Below are 22,575 nucleotides of genomic sequence, written 5' to 3' on the forward strand. Positions count from 1 at the left end.
TGGGGAGCTGCCTGGTGCCTGGACCTGGAGGCAGCTGAGCCATGGGTGGATTTGCCTTGCAGCTGACATCATGAGTAGTGACTCTGAAATGGAAGTGTTCGGCGTTGCCGCTCCTTTCCTCCGGAAGTCAGAAAAGGAGAGGATCGAGGCTCAGAACCAACCTTTTGATGCCAAAACCTACTGCTTTGTGGTTGATTCAAAGTACGAATATGCCAAAGGCAAAATTAAGAGTACCCAAGACGGGAAGGTCACTGTGGAAACTGATGACCACCGGGTAAGACTTGTACACTCCCTTTGTGGGCAACTGGCCTTCTGTTCCTCATGTTACCTTGAATATGCCCCCATCCTACCTCCAGCCACTTCCAGATGAGGCTCTGGGATGCCTCATAGGAAATGGATTTAGACTTCATGGGTGTCCTCAGAGAAAGCAAGGCAGTACTGGCCTCAGGTTGCAGGGTGGGAAAAGAGTCCCACTTGTGGTAGATCAAAGCAATTAGCTTTCAGGTGCTTTTATCAATGTTCACGTGCTCTGGGCCAGAGGGGATCAGCTTCATGTGTCTCAAGGGTATGGAGTTGGGAGTCCAATACTAGGAGGAACGCTTTTAGAATATTCTCCTGTGGCAGTCTAGGTTTCTCTCTAATTCTAGCAATGGCCATCTAACAGAGGACATACGGAAAATACATAAGGGATGCTAGTGGATCATAAGCTCAATATGAACTAGCTGCCTGCCTGGATCAGAAATGCGATGAGCATTGTGGTTCACTATAATCTGTTCCAAGCCACTGTGGGAATGAATGCTGGGAGAAATTCTGGATTTGGACGTTCTATTTTCTGTAATCTTGAACATAAGAATCTGCAAATGTTCCAAGAAAAGTCAAAGAGTAAGAGACAGATAGAAGAGGGGTGAGGGAGGGAGAAGAAAGGAAGGAGAGAGGAAAAATAAAATCCGAGAGACAAGTAAAGGCGATGACGTCATTGAGTTGGATGAAGGAAAAGGGCATTGAAATTTATCCTCTAGTGCTACCAGGCATTGAAGTCCCCAAAGGTGGCTGTCTACATATTTCGGATAAAGAAGCTAAGAATGGGCTTATAAAACGGGAACATGAGGAGCTAGATTTCATGAATGATAATCTAGGACCATCTAAGAAGCCTTGTACGAGGAGGATGGATGGTCCTGAATGGTGTGGATGAATTCCTGCTCGGAGGCAGGGAAAAGGCAGGCTTCCACTCACACTGTCTGGAGACAGGAGCAGGAAAACTGGCCATTTTCAGAGGGTGGTCACATAAAGAAAGAAGGTAGGGGCAGGATGAGGAGAGGAAGACAGCTCGCGCCATGGGTGCCTGAGGCTCTGCCCCCCTGAAGCCTGAGGGCTTTGGGGAAGAGGTTCTGCTTTCTGAGAGGAGTGCAAAGACATTACAGGGCATTTGCCTTGTGGTCCCCTCCCCCAGCTCATAATCCTCTGTTTGCAGAAGGGCCTGGAGGGGTAAAGTGGGGCTGCAGGACTTTTATGAGCATGTGCAGGGAGGGTGGTAAAGGGGGAAAGGTGTGGGGTCAGGGGGCTGGACAGCTGCCTTCAGAGCACTCCAAATCTTGGCTAACTCAGAGGCCACTGACCTGGGGATCCAATGCCACCTCCCTCTCTGTCTTCTCTCCCTGCCTCAGGACTGCCCTATGGACATGCCATTTTTCTCTGAGTAGGTAGGAAAACTCCCCTCAGTTGCTGGAGCTAGGTTTTGGCATAGTGAGCACTGCAGAGCTGAACGGTTCCTGTTGGCTCCCACTCCTGCCCTCAGTCCCCACATCCTGCACAGAGATCCTCTAGTCTCATTTCTGTTATTGTTCCCTCACTCCAGGCCCATCAAAGCAGAAAAGGGAAAAAGTCTTCAAGTAACAGAAACAAAGCATATTCTACCATCAGCATCATAGCCGCCCAGTAGCCTTGTCTTCCTTTGCTGTCACTCAGGTGTTCCCCAATGTCCCTCCTGCTGTCTCTACGCCAGTCTTTATAGGAGATGGACACCTGCAGCAGCAATGCACAAACAATATTAAGCACCAGAACTCTTCCTCTTTCAGACCCTGGTGGTGAAACCGGAGGATGTGTATGCAATGAACCCCCCCAAGTTTGACAAGATCGAGGACATGGCCATGCTCACTCACCTGAATGAGCCTGCAGTGCTGTACAACCTTAAGGACCGCTACACGTCCTGGATGATCTATGTCAGTGGTGATGGGCGTCGTGGCTTTCCTGGGACATTTGACATGAGGGGAAGAGGGAACGGGAGGTGGAGACATTTGTGTGGGTGACAAGATCTTGAAAGATTTGTGTTTGACCAGCTGTTGAGGGGAAATGAAAAAAAAAGATGAGAAAGCAAGAGATGAAGGGGGTAGGAAGAAGAGGGGTTGTTGGCAGGAAGGTGGGGAGGAAGACAGAGAGCTGGCAGAGCAGGAGAGATGAGGCCATGGTGGGATTGGCATTGTCACTTTCTGCATGAGGTCCAGCCACCCTCCTCCCTGAGACTCAGTTACCTCATCTATAAGTAGAAGCCATGTCTTCTCTCCATTATGAGTTTATCAGAAAGAAACACAAATAACAACAAAGGCAAAAGTTTTTAATATACATACACATGGATACATACGTATATGGTTTCCCCCACAGACCTACTCGGGACTCTTCTGTGTCACCGTCAACCCCTACAAGCGGCTGCCGGTGTACAACCCTGAGGTGGTGAATGGCTACCGGGGCAAAAAGCGCCAGGAGGCCCCGCCCCACATCTTCTCCATCTCGGACAACGCCTATCAGTTCATGCTGACTGGTGAGCACCAGAGGAAGGGGCAGGAGGGCGAAGCCTGCACTGGACAGGCTCAGGGCAGCTGTCCCTCAGTCCTGGACCTGCCCCCTCTGGTGTCCAGCACAAGGACGGGAGGGGGAGGAGTGCAAAGAGGTCAGACCATTTAGGGCCTTGCAGGCCAGGACACGTTTACAAGAACTGGTTAATATAAGGGAAGAAACAAACAAAGGAAATGCAGAGAGATAGGAGAAACTGCTCACAGCAACACAGGTTTATTCCAGACAAACTTGCAGAGGGGGGTTCTGGCAGAAGCTGACACCCGTCTTCCACTTAAAGCCTCAGGAAGTTATAGGGGAGGGAAGGGGTGGGGGAAATTTTGCAGTTTGGCCACTGCTCCACTGGAGTGGAGCAACAATGAGAGGTAAACAGGGAATGTGACAGAATAACTGGGGGCCAGGTGTCCAGGTTGTCAGAGAAGGGTTCTTGTGATCACCATCATTCTTTGTGCTGGCCACTGTTCCATGTCAAACTGGATGTTTCTTAAGATTTCAGTTCCAGGGCACAATTCTCATCATAGGATATTATTGTCTGGGGTTTAGATCAGGCTGACTGTTGTTCTGGGTCACAGTAAACACAGGGTGACAGTTATTCTAAGGTGGAGGATATGTTTCAAAATGGCATTGCCTAAATCAAGTTCTCCCTAACTTAAACCACATGAAACTGACATTGCACAATTTAACGGACTGCTTGAGAGATAGATGGAATTAGGGAGCTCTTTTTTATATTGCCATCAACTCTGATTTATTTTTCCTTTGGCAGATCGTGAAAACCAGTCCATTCTGATCACGTAAGTATTCAAGGAATAGACTGGTTTCATAGCTGTGGCCAAAGGTGTTACTTGCTTTATTCTGTTCATTAAAAAGTGTTTGGAGCAAAGTCTACAGTGAACAGATAGGTTTGGGATGGGCACAAAAGCATGCATAAGACCCCGGGGCTCTGTCTCTCTTTAGTAGTCTCTCAGGTTTGTTTGATAGGTGTATATTAGATGTGGTTCAGGCTGTCCAGATGAGTGACAACTGTTTATACATTTAACAGGACTTATTTCTTCTTCTTTTTTCTCCTTTCTCTGTCTTTCGATCGCCCTGAATAGCGGAGAATCCGGGGCAGGAAAGACTGTGAACACCAAACGGGTCATCCAGTACTTTGCAACAATTGCAGCTACTGGAGACCTCGCCAAGAAGAAGGACTCCAAAATGAAAGTATGGAGGGGAGAAAGGCTTGTTCAGCTTGTACTTCTAACCTCTGTCTTAACTTCAGAATTAGGAGGCTAAGTGTCATCACATTTCCCTCCGCAAGGAAAGGAAGGCAGGCTAGGATATAAAATCTTGAAGGATAAGTGATCATCTTAGACAACCCAGTATGTTAGATCTCACAGGACCAGATTCTGTGATTTCTTCAGAAATAAGGCTTCAAGCCTTAACTAAGAAAGATGAAATTGGGGGCAGCTCAGGATGCCTGTCCTTAAGGGTAGAATCAGATACCAACTGGAGAGAGCAATAGTCCATATTTGCTTTTGAACTCAAATGTGTAGCCACAGTATGAAATGAATACAGACAATCTAAATGAACTGGAGAATCAAGTGTTCAAGTAATGTCCAATCAGGAGACCCAGCTAGTGTCAAATAAGATGGGATGATAAAAGTGCTTTGAGAAGGGCATGCTGCTGATTTGGTTGGTCCTCAAATTGGAAAGTCAGGGAGGGAGGGACAGGCCTCACCAGAGCTGCCAGGCAGGAGAAACAGAACTGGTGAGAAGTTTTAATTGTCATGTTTATGGTTTAAAAATAAATCTTCCTTCCTCCCTTGATTTCTTCATCAGGGCACTCTGGAAGATCAAATCATCAGTGCCAACCCGCTGCTGGAGGCCTTTGGGAACGCCAAGACTGTGAGGAATGACAACTCCTCCCGCTTTGTAAGCCTGAGTTGGTTGCAATTGAATCTTATTTGTAGATTACAAGACAGGAAAGATGCCTGTCCCAGGGAGTTTAGAGACCAGTGGAGAGCAACAGTGAGAGGATGTGACAAATAAGATACTTTCACATGAACTTCAATAAACAGGGCATGTGACAGAATAACTGGGGGCCAGATGTCCTTTAGATGGGGTTGGTAGGTAAAGCCTCTCTAAGGGGCAGTTCTTTGGCACATGAACCAAGATCTGCAGGATGAAAAGGAGCCAGGCTTTAAAGTCATCAGGATGAAGGGAAGAGAAGCACACAATCCCTGAGGTGGAAAGGGCCTGGGGAAGGGACCTAACGAGAGTCTGTGAGATAAGGGGACAGGTTGCATGAGACAGGCAAGAGGGAAGAAGTGACCTGGTCATGGAGGAGGACATAGGCCACAAGAAGTTATTTGGAATCTACTCCTAGTACAACAGGAAGCTCCTGAAGGATCCTGTAAGCAGGGAAGTGATATGGTTTGATGCACATGCTGAAAAAATTAGTCTAGTTGCTTTGTTGTCTAAATATGTGCAAGGGATGGGGGAGCACAGGCCATGAGGAACAGGAGCAACAGAGCCACACCATTACTGGAAAGAGAAGAAAGGAGAAGCGGGGAAAGGTTCAAACTACAGGGGGAAGGCTCCCATTCATACTGCCCTGGAAACCAGGTGGAGTCATTGGGGCCATGGTAGGATCAGGTCTCTCTTTCCCCCTGCAGGGAAAATTCATTCGAATCCATTTTGGTACCACTGGAAAGCTGGCCTCAGCAGACATTGAAACTTGTAAGTAGATACACTGGGATCAGATGAGGTCTCAGCAATTGGGGATCACTTTGGAAGCCAGGGCTTTGTTTGTGTTCCAGATCTGCTGGAAAAATCAAGAGTCACCTTTCAGCTGAAGGCTGAGAGAAGCTACCATATCTTCTACCAGATTCTTTCCAACAAGAAGCCTGAGCTCATAGGTAAGGGAGTTACTGGCTGCCTTGGTCTTCATGCACCAGGGGTTGTGAATCACTACACCGTGGAGAGCTGTAATCTGTCCATAGGTGGCAATGAAGGACATTTGTCCAGTGAAGGACATTTATTTTAGGCCCATCATGTGGCTGTTTGGGCAACGACATGCCAATGTGAAAAACATAATCAGAGAGTCAGTAACAAGATCAAATCACTATTGGATTCAGCCCTGGCTTATCAAAACCTTCTAAATAACTAAGCATTTAATTGTCCTTGAGCGCCCCCTTGTGTTCTGGCACAGAAACCAACCTCTCATCAAATGTGAGGCCCATGCAGCAGCCTGTGTGGAGAATCACTCTGCTCCTTGTTCTGTACCTAACAGAGGCATCCGTGCACACTGTCTTCTCTGCTCTCTGGCTGTGTCTGCTCAGCCTCTGGTCAGCAGCTTTTCAACAAATTTTTTAAAAGGCTATGATTATACCAAACAACCTGTACTTCCCACAGGCAGGGTAGCCTCCTGTCCTGACCCTCCCTCAGCCAGTTTTCCCTATTAGCTTTCCTTAACCTACATTGACATGCATCTCTGTCATATTTGAAGTAAGAAAATTTAAATATTCTCTCTAAGGGTTTTTTTTTTTTTCAATGCTGGGGATAGAAACCCAGGGCCTCAAGCATGGTAGGCAAGTGCTCTACCACTGAGCTGCATTCTGAGAGTTCTTTATCTATGTAGCATTGAGAGACTGCAAAGTCTCCCTTGGACTATGTTTTTAGTCATAGCCTTAATATTGTGAAGCTGTCTAGAGGTTACTAACTCTACATTTAATTTGGCTCCAGCAATTAAAGTCCTAGGCCAGGATGCAAGAGCTCAAACCCACAAGGTGATATTTTCTTGCATCTCCTCAAACTACTTATCATTTCAGAGCTGCTTCTCATTACGACCAACCCTTATGACTACCCATTCATCAGCCAGGGTGAAATCCTGGTGGATAGTATCGATGATGCTGAGGAGTTGTTGGCTACAGATGTAAGTGGGAGAGATGGAAAACGTGGTGAATTCCTCCTCCATCACTGGGGCAATGGACTGACAGGCTGTTCTTTCCATGCCAGAGTGCCATTGACATCCTGGGCTTCACCCCCGAAGAGAAATCTGGACTCTACAAGCTGACGGGGGCTGTATTGCATTATGGGAACATGAAGTTCAAGCAGAAGCAGCGAGAGGAGCAAGCGGAGCCAGACGGCACAGAAGGTACAAAATCCCCACAGCAGACCATAGGCCAGAACTGGTAGGTTGTTCACCATTTGATGTTTCTCTTGAAATCAGTTAATACTTTTTCTACCTAGAAGGGTCATGACCCTTTTCTGGGCCTCAGATGCCTATAAGCACCATCACCTCCCACTCTAGCAGAATCCCTAGAATAGTCCTGTTTCAGGTGCAATGAGAAGTAACCAGGGCTTTCTGGAACCTAAGTCTGCCTTTTCAGAAAATCCCCATCATATTCTCTGACTTCCCCACCTAAGCAGCTCAATGTTATGGAATGTAAGACATACCAAGATGAGCTCAGCCAAGCTTTGAACCACTGCATGATTTTCAGAGTCTCTTCTACCTTGCTGAACATTAGCTTTCTTTTCTTTACAGTGGCTGACAAAACAGCCTACTTGATGGGCCTGAACTCCTCGGATCTCCTGAAAGCCTTGTGCTTCCCCAGAGTGAAAGTTGGGAATGAGTATGTTACCAAAGGTCAAACTGTGGATCAGGTAAGGTACTGGCTCAAGGCCAGAAAGGGACCAAAGTCCCTTATGGTCACTATCTTCCTACTTATTAGCTGATCTTCCCCACCCCCACAGGTCCATCATGCTGTGAATGCCCTTTCCAAATCAGTTTATGAAAAGTTGTTCTTATGGATGGTCACTCGCATCAACCAGCAACTGGACACCAAGCTCCCGAGACAACACTTCATTGGGGTTTTGGACATTGCAGGCTTTGAAATCTTTGAGGTTTGTATGATTTATACTCTTCCTTTTATACATGTTTGTATGGGGGACTTGTTTTTCATAATCCTAAAGGGAAGATGTCAAAGTGTTTATTTTGTAGAAAAGCTAGATAGAGTGAATCAGGTTAAAAAAAAAAAAGGGACCATCTTGGGAGGGTTTGTGTCATTTTGAGAGGCAAAGACTTCTGTAAAGTGGAATTTTAAAGGACATCGCCAAATAGTTTAACACAAACAAACAAACAAAAATGCTATCAGTGACTTAGGGAAAGCCAGAAAGACAAAGATACAATTTGAGAGTAGTAAGTCAATCATGTAATATTTTTGTATAATTGTTCTACTGCGTCCATGAGAAAAGCATACAGATTATCAAAGTGTGTATTTAGTCTCTAGACAGCACTAGACATGCAGGAGAAAAAGAACAAGCCGAGCTTGTGGTTGTAGTTGAGGGAAAGCGCAAGTCAATAAGGTGCACAGAAGAGTTAGCACAAGACAAAGTGCACAAGAGACGCTCAGACTATGGGAGCTCAGGAGAAGGAGAAACAGCTTCTAGTTGGATGTTTGGAGGTCAGACTCCATGGAGAAGAGGTGGTCAAAGCCTGGAAGAATGTGACTGGCTCTGAAAGGATGAATGAACAGGGGAGGCCCAAGGCAGTAGGCAGAAATGCTAGTGGGTCTCTGCTTTTGAAAGTAGACTAATTTTTCAAATGAATGTTATATTTTGGTATCAGTATAATAGCCTGGAGCAGCTGTGCATCAACTTCACCAACGAGAAACTGCAACAGTTTTTCAACCACCACATGTTCGTGCTGGAGCAGGAGGAGTACAAGAAGGAAGGCATCGAGTGGACCTTCATTGACTTTGGGATGGACCTGGCTGCCTGCATTGAGCTCATTGAGAAGGTAACCTCCTCTGTCTACTTGGTCCCTTCTGCCCATGTACTCTGCTTTTCACATTTACCCAGATGCCTTTTTGCCTTGTCTTAAATCTAGCCACTGGGCATCTTCTCCATCCTGGAAGAGGAGTGCATGTTCCCCAAGGCAACAGATACCTCCTTCAAGAACAAGCTGTATGACCAGCACCTGGGCAAGTCCAGCAACTTCCAGAAACCCAAGGTGGTCAAAGGCAGGGCTGAGGCCCACTTCTCACTGATCCACTACGCAGGCACTGTGGACTACAGTGTCTCGGGCTGGCTGGAGAAGAACAAAGACCCCCTGAACGAGACTGTGGTGGGGCTGTACCAGAAGTCCTCCAACAGGCTCCTGGCACACCTCTATGCCACCTTCGCTACTGCGGATGGTAAGAAACTCCAGAAACAGTGAGGGTCTTGTCCTCACATGATCTCCTTCCCTTTGTTCCACAGGACCCAGTAGACTTTGTAGATCCAACAGCACCTGCCCTCTTGTTTCTTTCAGCTGACAGTGGGAAGAAGAAAGTTGCAAAGAAAAAGGGTTCTTCCTTCCAAACTGTCTCTGCACTTTTCAGGGTATGAAAAATACAAGTTTATTTGCTTCTGGTTCACTTAAGTTACATCAAAATGAGAAATGGAGAGAGATTCTATCCTGAGTTTATTTTAGAATAGTAATACTGTCTGAAACTAATCACTTCACTGAGGTTGAGGGATAATATGATCATACATACATGAGGTGGAACAAATATGGAGCCAAAATTTCTTTCCTTTTCTTTTTGAAGGACAATTTTTATTATTTTTATGTGGGGCTAAAATTTCATTGTCAATTGTACTGCATTTTGGCTGAGTTGGCTGGCCAGGGAGGAGAGTTCCCAGCACCAACTCTCCAACTCACCTTTAGGCAACAGTAATAGCAGCCCATGCTGTGGCAGGAGCAGGACACAGGTCCAAAGTTGATTTCAGAAACCATTTTATACTCTGGCTCACTGGGAGGTAAAAGACTGACAGGTTGAGTTCCCCATATCTAAAATACTTGGGACCAGAAGTGTTCCAGATTTTAGACATTGGAATATTTCTTATACACAGGAGATTTCTTGGGGATGGGACCCAAGTCTAAATGTAGAATTCATATATGTTCCATATATATCTTACACATATAACCTGAAGATGACTTTATGTAATATTTGTAGTGCACCTGCATTTTCCTTATGACCCATTACATGAGGTCAGGTGTGGAATTTTCCTCTTGTGGTGTCATGTCAGCACTCATAAAGTTTTAGACTTTGAAGAATTTTGGATTTCAGACTCTCAGGTTAGGAATGTTTAACCTGTGAATCAGTTATTTTCCTATACCTCTAGACATAGGACCATTAAAGGAGAGGGTTCATTTTACTATTCTTTGGAATTCATGATAAATTTATATACCTAACTTATTTTTCATCGCAACATATCTGTGTCTTTGTAAAAGCCGTTAAATTGATCTTTTCCTTTTAGGAAAACCTGAACAAGCTGATGTCAAATTTAAGAACTACTCACCCTCACTTTGTGCGCTGTATAATTCCCAACGAAACCAAGACCCCAGGTGAGGCACCTGATGGCTCTCTAGAAGGTGCTCAGTTTGCGAGAAATTCTGTGTGAAGCTGATGTGTCTTGCTTCTGCTCTCAGGGGCTATGGAACACAGCCTGGTCCTGCACCAGCTGCGGTGTAATGGTGTGCTGGAAGGCATCCGTATCTGCAGGAAAGGATTCCCAAATAGGATTCTCTATGGGGATTTTAAGCAAAGGTATGCGATAAAAATATTGTATATGCTTCTTAATGAGATATACAAAGACTAGAATTTTAAAGAAATATTGGCATGAAAAAAAAAGCATTTCAAAAGAACAGTTGTAGGCTTTCATATAAAATAAATAACCTGCCACTCAGTCAAGACAAACTATACTTGTTTCTTCCATGTTTTTCTCTGGGACTGATCTGATACACAGAATGGCAAAAAAAAAAGAAAAAAAAAAAAAAAACAGGGCCTAAAGGTCCCAAGGTCTAGATTCAGGCTAGTTAGCAGTGAGACTATGGTCCAGTTTGGTTTTCTTTTCTTTTCTTTCTTTTTTTTTTTTTTAACTCTTGTGAACTTGGTCTTCTGGCCTTTAGGAAGAGAGGCCTAGAGTTGCTGGTCTCCAGGGTTTTTGTCTTTGTCAACAGCTTATAATTAATTCTGTGTCTACAATGGCAGATATCGAGTGCTGAATGCCAGTGCAATCCCAGAGGGCCAATTCATCGACAGCAAGAAAGCTTGCGAAAAACTCTTGGCCTCCATTGATATTGACCACACACAGTACAAATTTGGACATACCAAGGTAATGCCTCAATTCTGACAGATGCTGGCCTATTTGTCTTGTTAACATCTCCAGACAACTGACTAATGTCACTCTTCTCCCCTCTAAGGTATTTTTCAAGGCAGGCTTACTGGGAACCCTGGAAGAGATGCGGGATGACCGCCTGGCCAAACTGATCACCAGGACACAAGCTGTGTGCAGAGGATTTCTCATGCGTGTGGAGTTCCAGAAGATGGTGCAGAGGAGGTAGACCAGGGTCTTTGTTCAAATGTGCACTCTCTGGGGAGAGAGGGAGTCTCCCTTAGGAATGAACAATGTCGTGTTTTTTAGGGAGTCCATCTTCTGCATCCAGTATAACATTCGCTCCTTCATGAATGTCAAGCACTGGCCCTGGATGAAACTCTTCTTCAAGATCAAGCCCCTCCTCAAGAGTGCGGAGACTGAGAAGGAGATGGCTACCATGAAGGAAGAGTTTCAGAAAACCAAGGATGAACTGGCCAAGTCAGAGGCAAAAAGGAAGGAGCTAGAAGAAAAACTGGTGACTCTGGTACAAGAGAAGAATGACCTGCAGCTCCAAGTACAAGCTGTATGTGTTTTAGAAATCTTTTCTTTCTTTCTTTTTTTTAAAAAAAAAATCCTTCTAGATTTGTTTATGTATTTAGGAAAGCTGGATTATTTGTGGGATTTTTAAAAAATTTTGTGTTGGGATGCTCTATAAAGGATTTCATATAGAACAAAAACACTGGATCATCACAAACCTTATCTCATTCAAGGAAATTGTGATTTTTTTTGTTTGTTTGTTTCTTAAAGGAAAGTGAAAACTTGTTGGATGCTGAGGAAAGATGCGACCAGCTGATCAAAGCCAAATTCCAGCTTGAGGCCAAGATCAAAGAGGTGACCGAGAGAGCTGAGGATGAGGAAGAGATCAACGCTGAGCTGACCGCCAAGAAGAGGAAACTGGAAGATGAATGCTCAGAACTGAAGAAAGACATTGATGACCTTGAGCTGACACTGGCCAAGGTTGAAAAGGAGAAGCATGCCACCGAGAACAAGGTACTGTCCTGATGGGTCTTTCTTGTTTGATGCAGTCATTGCAAACTAGACTTTATTTCTTTTTATAATTGCTTGTGACTTCTTCTTAGGTTAAAAACCTTACTGAGGAACTGGCAGGGTTAGATGAAACAATTGCAAAGTTAACCAGAGAGAAGAAGGCCCTGCAAGAGGCCCACCAGCAGACCCTGGATGACCTGCAGGCAGAGGAGGACAAAGTCAATTCTTTGAGCAAAATCAAGAGCAAACTGGAACAGCAAGTGGATGATGTAAGTAAACAGTGTTCATCAGGACTCCTTCAGGGCTGAAAGAGCACCCAGGGGTCCTCTTGCAAAGCCTTTGTTCCCTAAAAGGAAATGGTGCCTTTTTTTAGCTGGAAAGTTCTCTAGAGCAAGAAAAGAAGCTCCGAGTAGACTTGGAGAGGAACAAAAGGAAGCTGGAGGGAGACCTGAAGCTTGCCCAAGAGTCTATATTAGATCTGGAGAATGATAAGCAACAGTTGGATGAAAGGCTCAAGAAGTAGGTCCTAAAACCACTGCTCTCAAGTTTATAAGTTACTGGGGATTCTGTTTTCATACAGTGTACACTTCCCTCCCCAGGAAAGATTTTGAATATAGTCAACTACAAAGCAAAGTAGAAGATGAACAGACTCTGGGCCTCCAGTTCCAGAAGAAGATCAAAGAGTTACAGGTAGGAGGTCTTTGGATTTCTCTTTCACGTGTGGTGTCACTCACTCAGTGTGCTGGAGCTCTAAGCCATTTAGAACAAATGGGCAGGACAATGAGGCTGCCTTTCTCACAGGTTCCTTTCCTGCCAGCTGACTCCGCAGGGATGCACAGTGATTTTCTTAACTTATAATAAATTCACAATTATTTGGATCAACATTCAGTTGAGTAGAAAATATCCTGGGTTGGTCACTGCAGGGGTAATGACCATGCTGGTAAAGGAAAAAGCCTTTGAAAGAAAACTTATCAATATTCCTATTTCTTGGGGAAAATCCATAAACAGATTTGTCTGATAGGAATGGAAGCTAACCTATTCTTTTATTTTTATTAACATGCATTACTTAATATGTACACATTGACTTCAATGTGATATTTCAATGCATGCATAAGGCATGCATTGATCAAATTCAGCCTGCCTTTATACAACCTCCAATCCTTTTCAACCTCTAGTAATCACTATTCCACATTTTTTTCAACCTCCACATATGAGAACACGTGATACTTGCTTTTCTGTGCCTGACTTATTTCACCAAACATGTTGTCTTCCAGTTCTATCTTATTAACTGCAAATGATAGGATTGCATTCTTTGTATGGCTGAACAAAATCCCATTGTGTATATGTACCACTTTTTCTTTATTCATTCATTCGTGGATGGGCTCTTAGGTTGATTTCATATCTTAGCTGCTGTGGACAGTGACCCTGTGAGTTGGTTACTCTGGAGGAGTGAGTGACTGGCTGCTTGCTCTGTACAGGCACGCATAGAGGAGCTGGAAGAAGAAATTGAGGCGGAGAGAGCGACCCGCGCCAAGACGGAGAAACAGCGCAGTGACTACGCCCGGGAACTGGAGGAGCTGAGCGAGCGGCTGGAGGAGGCGGGCGGAGTCACCTCCACGCAGATCGAGCTGAACAAGAAGCGGGAGGCGGAGTTCCTGAAGCTGCGCAGGGACCTGGAGGAGGCCACCCTGCAGCACGAAGCCATGGTGGCCACGCTGAGGAAGAAACACGCGGACAGCGCGGCGGAGCTCGGGGAGCAAATTGACAACCTGCAGCGGGTCAAGCAGAAGCTGGAGAAGGAGAAGAGCGAGTTCAAGCTCGAGATCGACGACCTCTCCAGCAGTGTGGAGAGTGTGTCCAAGTCTAAGGTGCCTGGCTAGGGTGGGAGACACGTAAGGGAGACACGTTGCACCTGGGACCCTTCATACCTGACCTCTGCCCGCCTTCTCTCCCTTTCCCAATACTTCATTCAGGCCAATCTGGAAAAGATATGTCGAACTCTGGAGGATCAGTTAAGCGAGGCCAGGGGCAAGAATGAGGAGATTCAGAGGAGCTTGAACGAGTTGACCACACAGAAGTCTCGGCTTCAGACTGAGGCAGGTGAGCGATGTGCAGGAAACCAAAAGGGCGAAAACACAACGGCGCCTAGAACAGTGTGCGTGTCTGAGGGAGAGTCTCTAGGAAAGAACATTTTCAAGAGAGAAGTAATCAAAATAACCTACAAAGGGGGCCATCTACAGTTTCCTAAAGGAAGAGAGCACTGAGTTCAGTAAAAACCAGAGAGAATAAGAAGGGACTCAAAATATCACCTTGTTTAAGCTCTGTCACAATTAGGATCAACTTGCTTCAGCTGAAATCTCATTGGCAGAAATAGGACGAGAAACCAAGACTCATGGCCTTTCTGCTTCTTGATGCACATCATGTGCATTCGGGTGTTTTAGAGAATAAAGAGAGAAACAGGGCCAACTGCTCTTGGTGTGTCATAAAAATATAAAGGAACATTATTTGAGGCTTTTACATTGAAAATGTGGCTCCACCCAGGACTGGTCTGTCATTATAGGTTTTGCTCATCCATATTTTGCTGCATCCATAGCCAAGACAATGGAGATGAGAAGTGTAGCTAGTTGTCACTTCTACAATAACCTTAAGGTTGACCTCTGGAGTCATAAATTCCCACCCTCTTTTTTTCTCTGACTTCTGTATAAGGATATAAACCTGAACTTACCTAATTTACGCAAGAGTCTAACTTCACATTATTAGAAATATAAATCCAAAATATTCCTCTTTATGACCAACAAACAGCTGGAAATACCAGCCACTGGAGAGGTTTAATGGGAGTTGTTAAGAACCACTGGTAATGCTTCAATTTACAATTATTCCCCCCACCTTTTTTTTTAATCAACAGAAGCCACTCCCATCTTCCAGTAGTTTAAAATGATATCAGGTTATGCTTTCCATTTCTTCTTCAAGAAGAGCCCACATCTTATCGTTTATTCTTTCCCCAGACCTTGGTACAGGGCCTTATACACAGTAGAAACTTGGTGAATGAATGAATGCCATGAAAATATTTCCTTCTGGATATAGGTGAGCTGAGTCGTCAACTGGAAGAAAAGGAAAGCACAGTGTCCCAACTTTCCAGGAGCAAGCAAGCATTTACTCAACAAATAGAAGAGCTCAAGAGGCAACTGGAAGAAGAGAGCAAGGTATCTCCTCTGAAGGATGCTCCCTTGATCTAATTTTCATATACTACCTGCAAATAAGATAAAACAAACAAAACTGCAACTTTATTCCATAGGTGATGTTAGCAGGAACATACCTAGATTGTATGATGCACATAGGATTAAGTCCACTGGGGGCTCTTTCTTAACTCCCACAGGCCAAGAATGCCCTGGCCCACGCCCTGCAGTCCTCCCGCCATGACTGTGACCTGCTGCGGGAGCAGTATGAGGAGGAGCAGGAAGGCAAAGCCGAGCTGCAGAGGGCGCTGTCCAAGGCCAACAGTGAGGTTGCCCAGTGGAGGACCAAGTATGAGACGGATGCCATCCAGCGCACGGAGGAGCTGGAGGAGGCCAAGTACGCAACTCTCTGCCCTTAGAAGAACTAGAAACCTTCAGTGATCATAATGCTTTAGAACTCCTTGGGGGTACATTTGATGAATTTGTTTTTGTTACTAGATGTTTTCCTGTTACATGTGCCTTTGAATATAGTGCTGTGCCATTAGAGGAACTTACTGTTAGTACATTTCATTAAGACAAACAACTTTGATCTTGGTTAAAGACAAGACAGATTATTGATCACGGATTTTGAGCAGACAGGGAATTCTCCTGGGCTTATGAAAGCACTGGGTGTTTGAATCACATAGATTAGTGATTCCAACTTGATGAACAGTGATGTTCAAGAAGATTGAAACTTAAATAGCATCTGCTTCTCTTTCATATTCTCTAAGGAAAAAACTTGCTCAGCGCCTTCAAGATTCTGAGGAACAAGTTGAGGCAGTGAATGCTAAATGTGCTTCCTTGGAGAAGACCAAACAGAGGCTGCAAGGGGAGGTTGAGGATCTGATGATTGATGTGGAAAGAGCCAACTCTCTGGCTGCGGCTCTGGACAAGAAGCAGAGGAACTTTGACAAGGTGTGGGATCAGCTTCTTCTTGGGTGAATACATGATGTGGGGGAATTCAAATGGCATGGAAGGATGAGATTGGGTCCCATACCTGACTCTTCCCATTCCCAGGAGGGTGGCCTTGGGAAAGTCTCTGAACTTCACCAAGATGTGGTTTCCTTGTCTGTGAAACAGAATGGGAATGGGATGGGGGTGAAAATCCTTTTCCAACATTGTCAGTGGATATGAATCAATTTCTACAATGTCATTTAGCCCCAAGCCTTGTTCCTTCCCCCTTGTGTCAAGATGGTTGTTATGTGGTACTCTAACTTGGGTCCCAAGGACAGGCTTTTGGAATTTTCCCCTCTCAGTATGGCAGATAAGGATGATTTGAACCAATGTTTTAATAAAACACTTAGAAGTTCAGGGCCATTTTCATATTAGGAACAAAGCAATTTAGCCTAACTAATTCCTTCCCAAAAGATCCATTTGCTTTTTGGAGATAGCAATTGTTACGGATTATCTTGAGTAAATGGATGGAATGAAATCCTGGTTAGTCCAATAATCAAGAAGGATCCAGACACCACCAACTTAGTACTAACTCTGAGACTATTTGCATTATGGTAATATTTAGTAAGAAGCTTGGAGGAGAACTCTTAGAAATCCCTTCCATCCTGGTGTTTCAGGTGCTAGCTGAGTGGAAGACAAAATGCGAGGAGAGCCAAGCAGAGCTGGAGGCGTCTCTGAAGGAGTCCCGGTCTTTGAGCACTGAGCTCTTCAAACTGAAAAATGCCTATGAGGAAGCATTAGATCAACTGGAAACTGTGAAGCGTGAAAACAAGAACTTAGAGCGTAAGCTGCTCCAAACAGTCGGCTATGGTCTGAAACTGCCTCCCTTCACACTCCATAGCCAGTGTGCTGGATAGGGATGGTTCCATTATTCAGATCCCCGCACGCATGTGTATTGAGGCACCCTCAGAAAGCGTTCACTATCCAAGCGTTCTTTTTGAGTCTCTCTGAGCTACATCTTATCTCTAGGAAACAGCAGTCCTTAGAATTTTAATAAACTAGTGAAAAAAAGCATTGAGTTGGTGCTTTGCATGCCTGGCAACCCGTGCAGAGGCGTCCAAGTACAATGGAAACTTATTTCATTGCAGAAGAGATAGCGGATCTCACAGAGCAAATTGCTGAAAATGGCAAAACCATCCATGAGCTGGAGAAATCAAGGAAGCAGATGGAGCTGGAAAAGGCTGATATTCAGCTGGCTCTGGAAGAAGCAGAGGTGAGCATGAATGCTGGGGAGGCGGCAGCAGAGACAATGAGGGGGAGCCTGGGAGGCCAGCTGAGCCCATTCTGTATCTTGGCTTTTGCCTTTGCAAAATCACAGTCCTAAAGCCTTTCCCTTTCCCGTCAAAGAGTGTAACTGAGGTTGAATGAAATAATACCTGTGAGTTATCTTGAATGTATTGGAGAAAGTCATTACATTTAAAGAATGAGATTTTACAAAATCTTAGGTGAATTTCAAATATTTGTAAAGTGCTTCCTGCTCCTGGGAAATATGATGATTTAAATGTTATTGTTGTTGGGCATGGTGGTGGAGGTGAGGCAGCAAAGCCAACCTCAACAACTCAGGGAGACCCTGTCTCAAAACACAAATAAAAAGGGCTGGGGATGTAGCTCAATGGTAGAATCTCCTCACCACCCCCAGATTCAATCTCCAGACCCATAAAATTAAAATAAGTGTTATTATTGTTTTATTGTATAATCAAAACTAAATAGCAGTGAACCTTATTCTATTTTTGCACTGAAGATAAATTCGAGGTTTTTTAAAAGTAGCTTTGAATATTATAGAGTTCGATTTAGGAAATATCCCACTGAAGTTTTGTTACCCCAAAGGTCATAGAGCAGACTTATAACAGGCATAGATACCATTCGTTTTGTTTTTGTTTTTTAAAGGCTGCTCTTGAGCATGAAGAAGCCAAGATCCTCCGAATCCAGCTTGAACTGACGCAAGTGAAATCAGAAATTGATAGAAAGATTGCTGAGAAGGATGAAGAGATTGAGCAGCTGAAGAGGAACTACCAGAGGACAGTGGAGACCATGCAGAGTGCCCTGGATGCAGAAGTGAGGAGCAGAAATGAAGCCATCAGGATCAAGAAGAAGATGGAGGGAGACCTGAATGAGATTGAGATCCAGCTGAGCCATGCCAACCGCCAAGCGGCAGAGACCCTTAAGCACCTCAGGAGTGTCCAGGGACAGCTGAAGGTTGAAAGAGCTACCTTGGGGGGTGGGAGAGACCTCTCTTGTCCTCATATTCTCAAAGATAGAAGGCTCATGGTCCTAGTACCTCCACTTCAAATAGAATTTTCCTTTTCCCTCTGGCTAGGACACTCAGTTGCACCTGGATGATGCTCTGCGGGGCCAGGAGGACCTGAAGGAGCAGCTGGCAATCGTGGAGCGCAGAGCCAACCTGCTGCAGGCAGAGGTGGAGGAACTGCGGGCCACACTAGAGCAGACAGAGAGGGCCCGGAAACTGGCTGAACAGGAGCTCCTGGATTCCAATGAGAGAGTGCAGCTGCTGCACACCCAGGTAGGGGCAGAGAGGACAAGGTGAGAGGGTTCGGCCTCCAACACAGCTGTGTAACGCCCATCCTCTTGCTGCAGAACACCAGTCTCATCCATACCAAGAAAAAGCTGGAGACAGACCTCACCCAGCTCCAAAGCGAGGTGGAAGATGCCAGCAGGGATGCCAGAAATGCTGAGGAGAAGGCCAAGAAGGCCATCACAGATGTAAGGCTTCTCTTTCCTGTTTCGCAGGGCGACCAGAACCGTGCATCATTAAAGTCTATGGTCTTCCCTCATCTCCAGAGAGTGCCCTGAGACAGGCAGAGTCTCCCCCAGGACACACAGGGTGGACATGTTGCTCCAATACCACTCCTACCTCCCCTCAAACTCAGCAGTTACCCCCTCAACATTTAAAAGTAGGACATAGGAAAAAAAAAGAAGAAGAAGAAAGAAAGGGATCACATCCTGCTTATTTTTTCAGTGGAAAGGCATGATTTTCTTTCTTTCAATATCTGACTTCTTCCAGATATGGGAGTAAGGCCTCCTGCTGTCACTGTCCTATTAGGTTTCTCTCCCCTGTGTCTAGCTGAACTTCCTGGATATCCTGGAAGCTCCAATAGCACCACCTGCTGCCTGATGGGAGAATACTACCTCAAAACTATTTTGCTTTCCTGTTTGTTCAAGCACCACCTTAATTCTCCAGACGCCTTCCTTTAATCTCCAAATTTGTGAGACTGGATATTCAATCTGTCTTCTTCAAATCTCAGGATCCTTTGAAAATAAATATCAGTGATAATGAAAGAAAGAATTCTTGGAGTGGGACAAGGTCCCAAGGAGTTCAGTTTCAGGAAAGGGAAGATACTGTTTCCCATCCAGGCCTTGTGGGTTTCATTTATTAGGTTATTTATATCTCGGTTATTTTAAACAGTTTTTATCTCTCTCACATATATATTTATTAACACACACAAAAGTGTGTGTATTTATATGTGTGTGTGTGTGTATTTCCAGGGCGGAAGACATGCTCACTAATTGTCCTACTTATTATCCTTTGACTTCAGCCTGGCCTCTGGTCCTCTGGGGCACCCAGGTTTCAACAGCTCCAAGGCCCCTGAGCTTTGTCTTCATCTTTGTGGGTCTGATTTGTTTTTTAGGCTGCCATGATGGCTGAGGAGCTGAAGAAGGAGCAGGACACCAGCGCCCACCTGGAGCGGATGAAGAAGAATCTGGAGCAGACAGTGAAGGACCTGCAGCACCGGCTGGATGAGGCCGAGCAGCTGGCGCTGAAGGGCGGCAAGAAGCAGATCCAGAAACTGGAGACGCGGGTACTTGCAGGAGCAGCTCTGGCAAATCTGAGCCCAGCAGCCTCCACACTAATTTCTTGATCATTCATTCTCCAGCCCCACACTAATTTCCTGACCGTCTCCCTCAGATCCGAGAGCTGGAGTTTGAGCTGGAAGGGGAGCAGAAAAGGAACACCGAGTCTGTGAAGGGCCTAAGGAAGTATGAGCGGCGAGTCAAAGAGCTAACGTATCAGGTAGGTGGAAAGAGAACCTGACAGGCATTTTCTCTGTAAGGTGCAAATGCCACCTTGGATTCTCCACCTGTATAGAGGAAGAAACACTTGAGCCCAGCAAACTAGCCAGGCCTTGTACATCTCTATTCCCTCTTCTCTAGCAACATTCCATTTTTGTCATTTTTAGAGTGAAGAGGACAGAAAGAATGTGCTGAGATTACAGGATCTGGTTGATAAACTTCAAGTGAAAGTCAAGTCGTACAAGAGGCAGGCCGAGGAGGCTGTAAGTCAGGGAGGAGGGTAGCTTTGCAATGGTGGCCTGGTCCAGTTCCTACAGGGAGCTCAGAGAGAGGATCTTACCTGCTGGGCTCTTTGGTTTCAGGATGAACAAGCCAATGTTCATCTCACCAAATTCCGGAAAGCTCAACATGAGTTGGAGGAGGCTGAGGAACGTGCTGATATTGCGGAATCCCAAGTCAATAAGCTTCGTGCCAAGACCCGAGACTTCACTTCCAGCCGGGTAAGCTATTGACCCTGGTGATTGCAGGGAACCCTTTCCTTTATGGCTGGGGAATCTCAGGCTCTGGAAGAAAAGGAATTTGCTTCAAGTCTCTGAGCTGAGCACTAAAGTCAGGTCAGTAGTTGACAATACAAAAAATATCATCCATAAAAGGGATGAGATGAGGGGTGCCTAGTGAGCTCTCTCTCAAGCACCCCCTGCTGGTACAAAAGAGGCTGCTGCAGGAATACCCTCCAGAGCCAAATGAGCTTGTCTGTAGTCACTATACAAGTTGGAGGATTACTATTCAGAGTATGGGACTTGCTCTATTTGGTGGCCAGTTCCTAAGGCTGTAGGGTGACTTCACATTGCTTAATGGTACATCCTCCCAAGGTCCAAAAAGTATCTTGTGTCCCACCAAGATAAACAAGTAACTCCCTGATGCTTGCTGGGAGAGAGGATGAAATATGTCTCTGCTGCCTGACTTGATTAAAAGTGTCCACTTTCTTTCCAGATGGTAGTCCATGAGAGTGAAGAGTGATCGAGCCCTGCTGGAACAGGACAGAAGATATGCAAAATGTATATTTTCATGCTTCCTGACCAACATTTAACTTCCATGTGACTCCTTTTCACATGCAATAAATTTTACCTTGTTTTCAGTTTGGGGCATTTCATTGGATTTGTCTTCCTCTTTCCAGCCTGGAAATGATTCCTTGGATGGTTTTTATGCCCAGTGTTGAACTCTCCATAAGCGGATGGCTTTGTAAATGCAATTGATGAGTGCATATATATGGGAGGGAGAGACTGCTTTGGGTTTAAACTTGAGAGGTTATATGAAAAAGAAAAAAAGACAATTAGGTTAGCCATTGCTTTGGCAGTGGGTAGGACGGAGTTTTTCAAAAGAGTCATGTCTTAATATGATATAAGGGAAACACATATGTTAGGTTCAGAAAACTCTGACTCAACTTCATAGGGTTATAAGGAAACGGACCAGATCACCCTCCTCTATATTCTACAGGGGAAATATCTAGTAAATATTTATTGGGTGGTTGCTCCATGCAAGCAACTGTGTCAGTAGGAATACACAGATGAATAAAACAGTGTCAGGTCCTTTTAATAGTTCAATCTAGATTTCCCACATGTCCTGTTATCTTGGCTCAATCTGCAGGATTTCAGAGCAGCACAACCCCAAACCTCACTCCTCAACTCAGGGTGGGCCTGTCATTATCTAGAAAAATACAGCAGGAAGTCAGGATAACTATCCTGCTGATCTGTGGCTGGACATACTGTCTTCTAACCTGGGACCATTTGTCATAATTGAACTCATCAGAAAGGGCTGCCAAGTTCCTTTATTTATCTGATTCTAGAAGATTAGGAGATGACCCAGCTTGACTCAGGTGGGAATTAAAGTAGTTTGAATCAGGTGGGAATTAAAGTCCATGGGGAGTTCTCTTCAGTGCTCAATACCAAGTTAAGCAGCTTCTGGAATTTGCCATTAAGATAGGAAGGGGGCTGCTATGGATGTCATATTTGGCCTGTCAGTGATTTCAAAGCTTTTTGTTTCTGAGGCCATATCACTATCACTTTGACTTATTTTCAATACTTCACAGCAACACTATGACAGAAAAGTGAGATGTCCTTCTGGTGGTATCTGTTCCTGAGAGGAAATTACAGCAATGTGAACAAGTCTGATCCATGCCCAGGCCTCAGACCTGGCCAAAAGGGCTACAGTCATTCAGTCATTCAGAATTTATGAAGACCGCTATTGATTGTTTTCCTTGGAAAGCTGGCATCAGAGAAAGCAAACAAAGTTTCTCATTGCAAAGATATCCCAATTATTAAGTAAAGAGGAAATGAATTGGAATTTCACCACTTTGATA

The 22,575-nt window shown here is 44.9% G+C and overlaps 1 protein-coding gene across 1 annotated transcript; it reads left to right on the top strand.

The window, feature by feature from the left end:
* Positions 1 to 70: 70 nt before the first annotated feature.
* Myh3 (myosin heavy chain 3) lies at positions 71 to 21,355 on the top strand. The gene is made up of 39 exons (XM_046466904.2): positions 71 to 274; positions 2,076 to 2,219; positions 2,659 to 2,815; positions 3,611 to 3,638; positions 3,942 to 4,050; positions 4,669 to 4,761; positions 5,505 to 5,568; positions 5,649 to 5,747; positions 6,660 to 6,763; positions 6,847 to 6,985; positions 7,376 to 7,494; positions 7,585 to 7,734; positions 8,459 to 8,629; positions 8,720 to 9,026; positions 9,143 to 9,213; positions 10,132 to 10,219; positions 10,304 to 10,421; positions 10,866 to 10,989; positions 11,078 to 11,214; positions 11,299 to 11,554; positions 11,779 to 12,021; positions 12,111 to 12,287; positions 12,392 to 12,537; positions 12,618 to 12,708; positions 13,497 to 13,886; positions 13,992 to 14,118; positions 15,103 to 15,221; positions 15,395 to 15,591; positions 15,965 to 16,148; positions 16,805 to 16,970; positions 17,276 to 17,400; positions 18,075 to 18,383; positions 18,505 to 18,708; positions 18,783 to 18,908; positions 19,835 to 20,005; positions 20,113 to 20,217; positions 20,384 to 20,479; positions 20,579 to 20,716; positions 21,210 to 21,355. The coding sequence occupies exons 1-39, from the start codon at positions 71 to 73 to the stop codon at positions 21,234 to 21,236; spliced, it is 5,823 nt and encodes a 1,940-aa protein (XP_046322860.1). The 3' UTR covers positions 21,237 to 21,355.
* Positions 21,356 to 22,575: the final 1,220 nt, after the last annotated feature.

This window comes from Marmota monax, unplaced genomic scaffold, assembly GCF_021218885.2.
Source record: "Marmota monax isolate L192 unplaced genomic scaffold, Marmota_monax_Labrador192_F-V1.1 WCK01_AAM20220418_F8-fsc00691, whole genome shotgun sequence".
Lineage (NCBI taxonomy): Eukaryota > Metazoa > Chordata > Mammalia > Rodentia > Sciuridae > Marmota > Marmota monax.

What these genes read in the sequence shown, in the direction of transcription:
- Myh3 (XM_046466904.2), top strand. Translation starts at nt 71, where the DNA reads ATGAGTAGTGACTCTGAAATGGAAGTGTTCGGCGTTGCCGCTCCTTTC. An exon ending in ACACGTCCTGGATGATCTAT is followed by an intron (nt 2,220 to 2,658) that starts GTCAGTGGTGAT and finishes TTTCCCCCACAG; the next exon opens with ACCTACTCGGGACTCTTCTG. An exon ending in CAAGAAGCCTGAGCTCATAG is followed by an intron (nt 5,748 to 6,659) that starts GTAAGGGAGTTA and finishes TTATCATTTCAG; the next exon opens with AGCTGCTTCTCATTACGACC.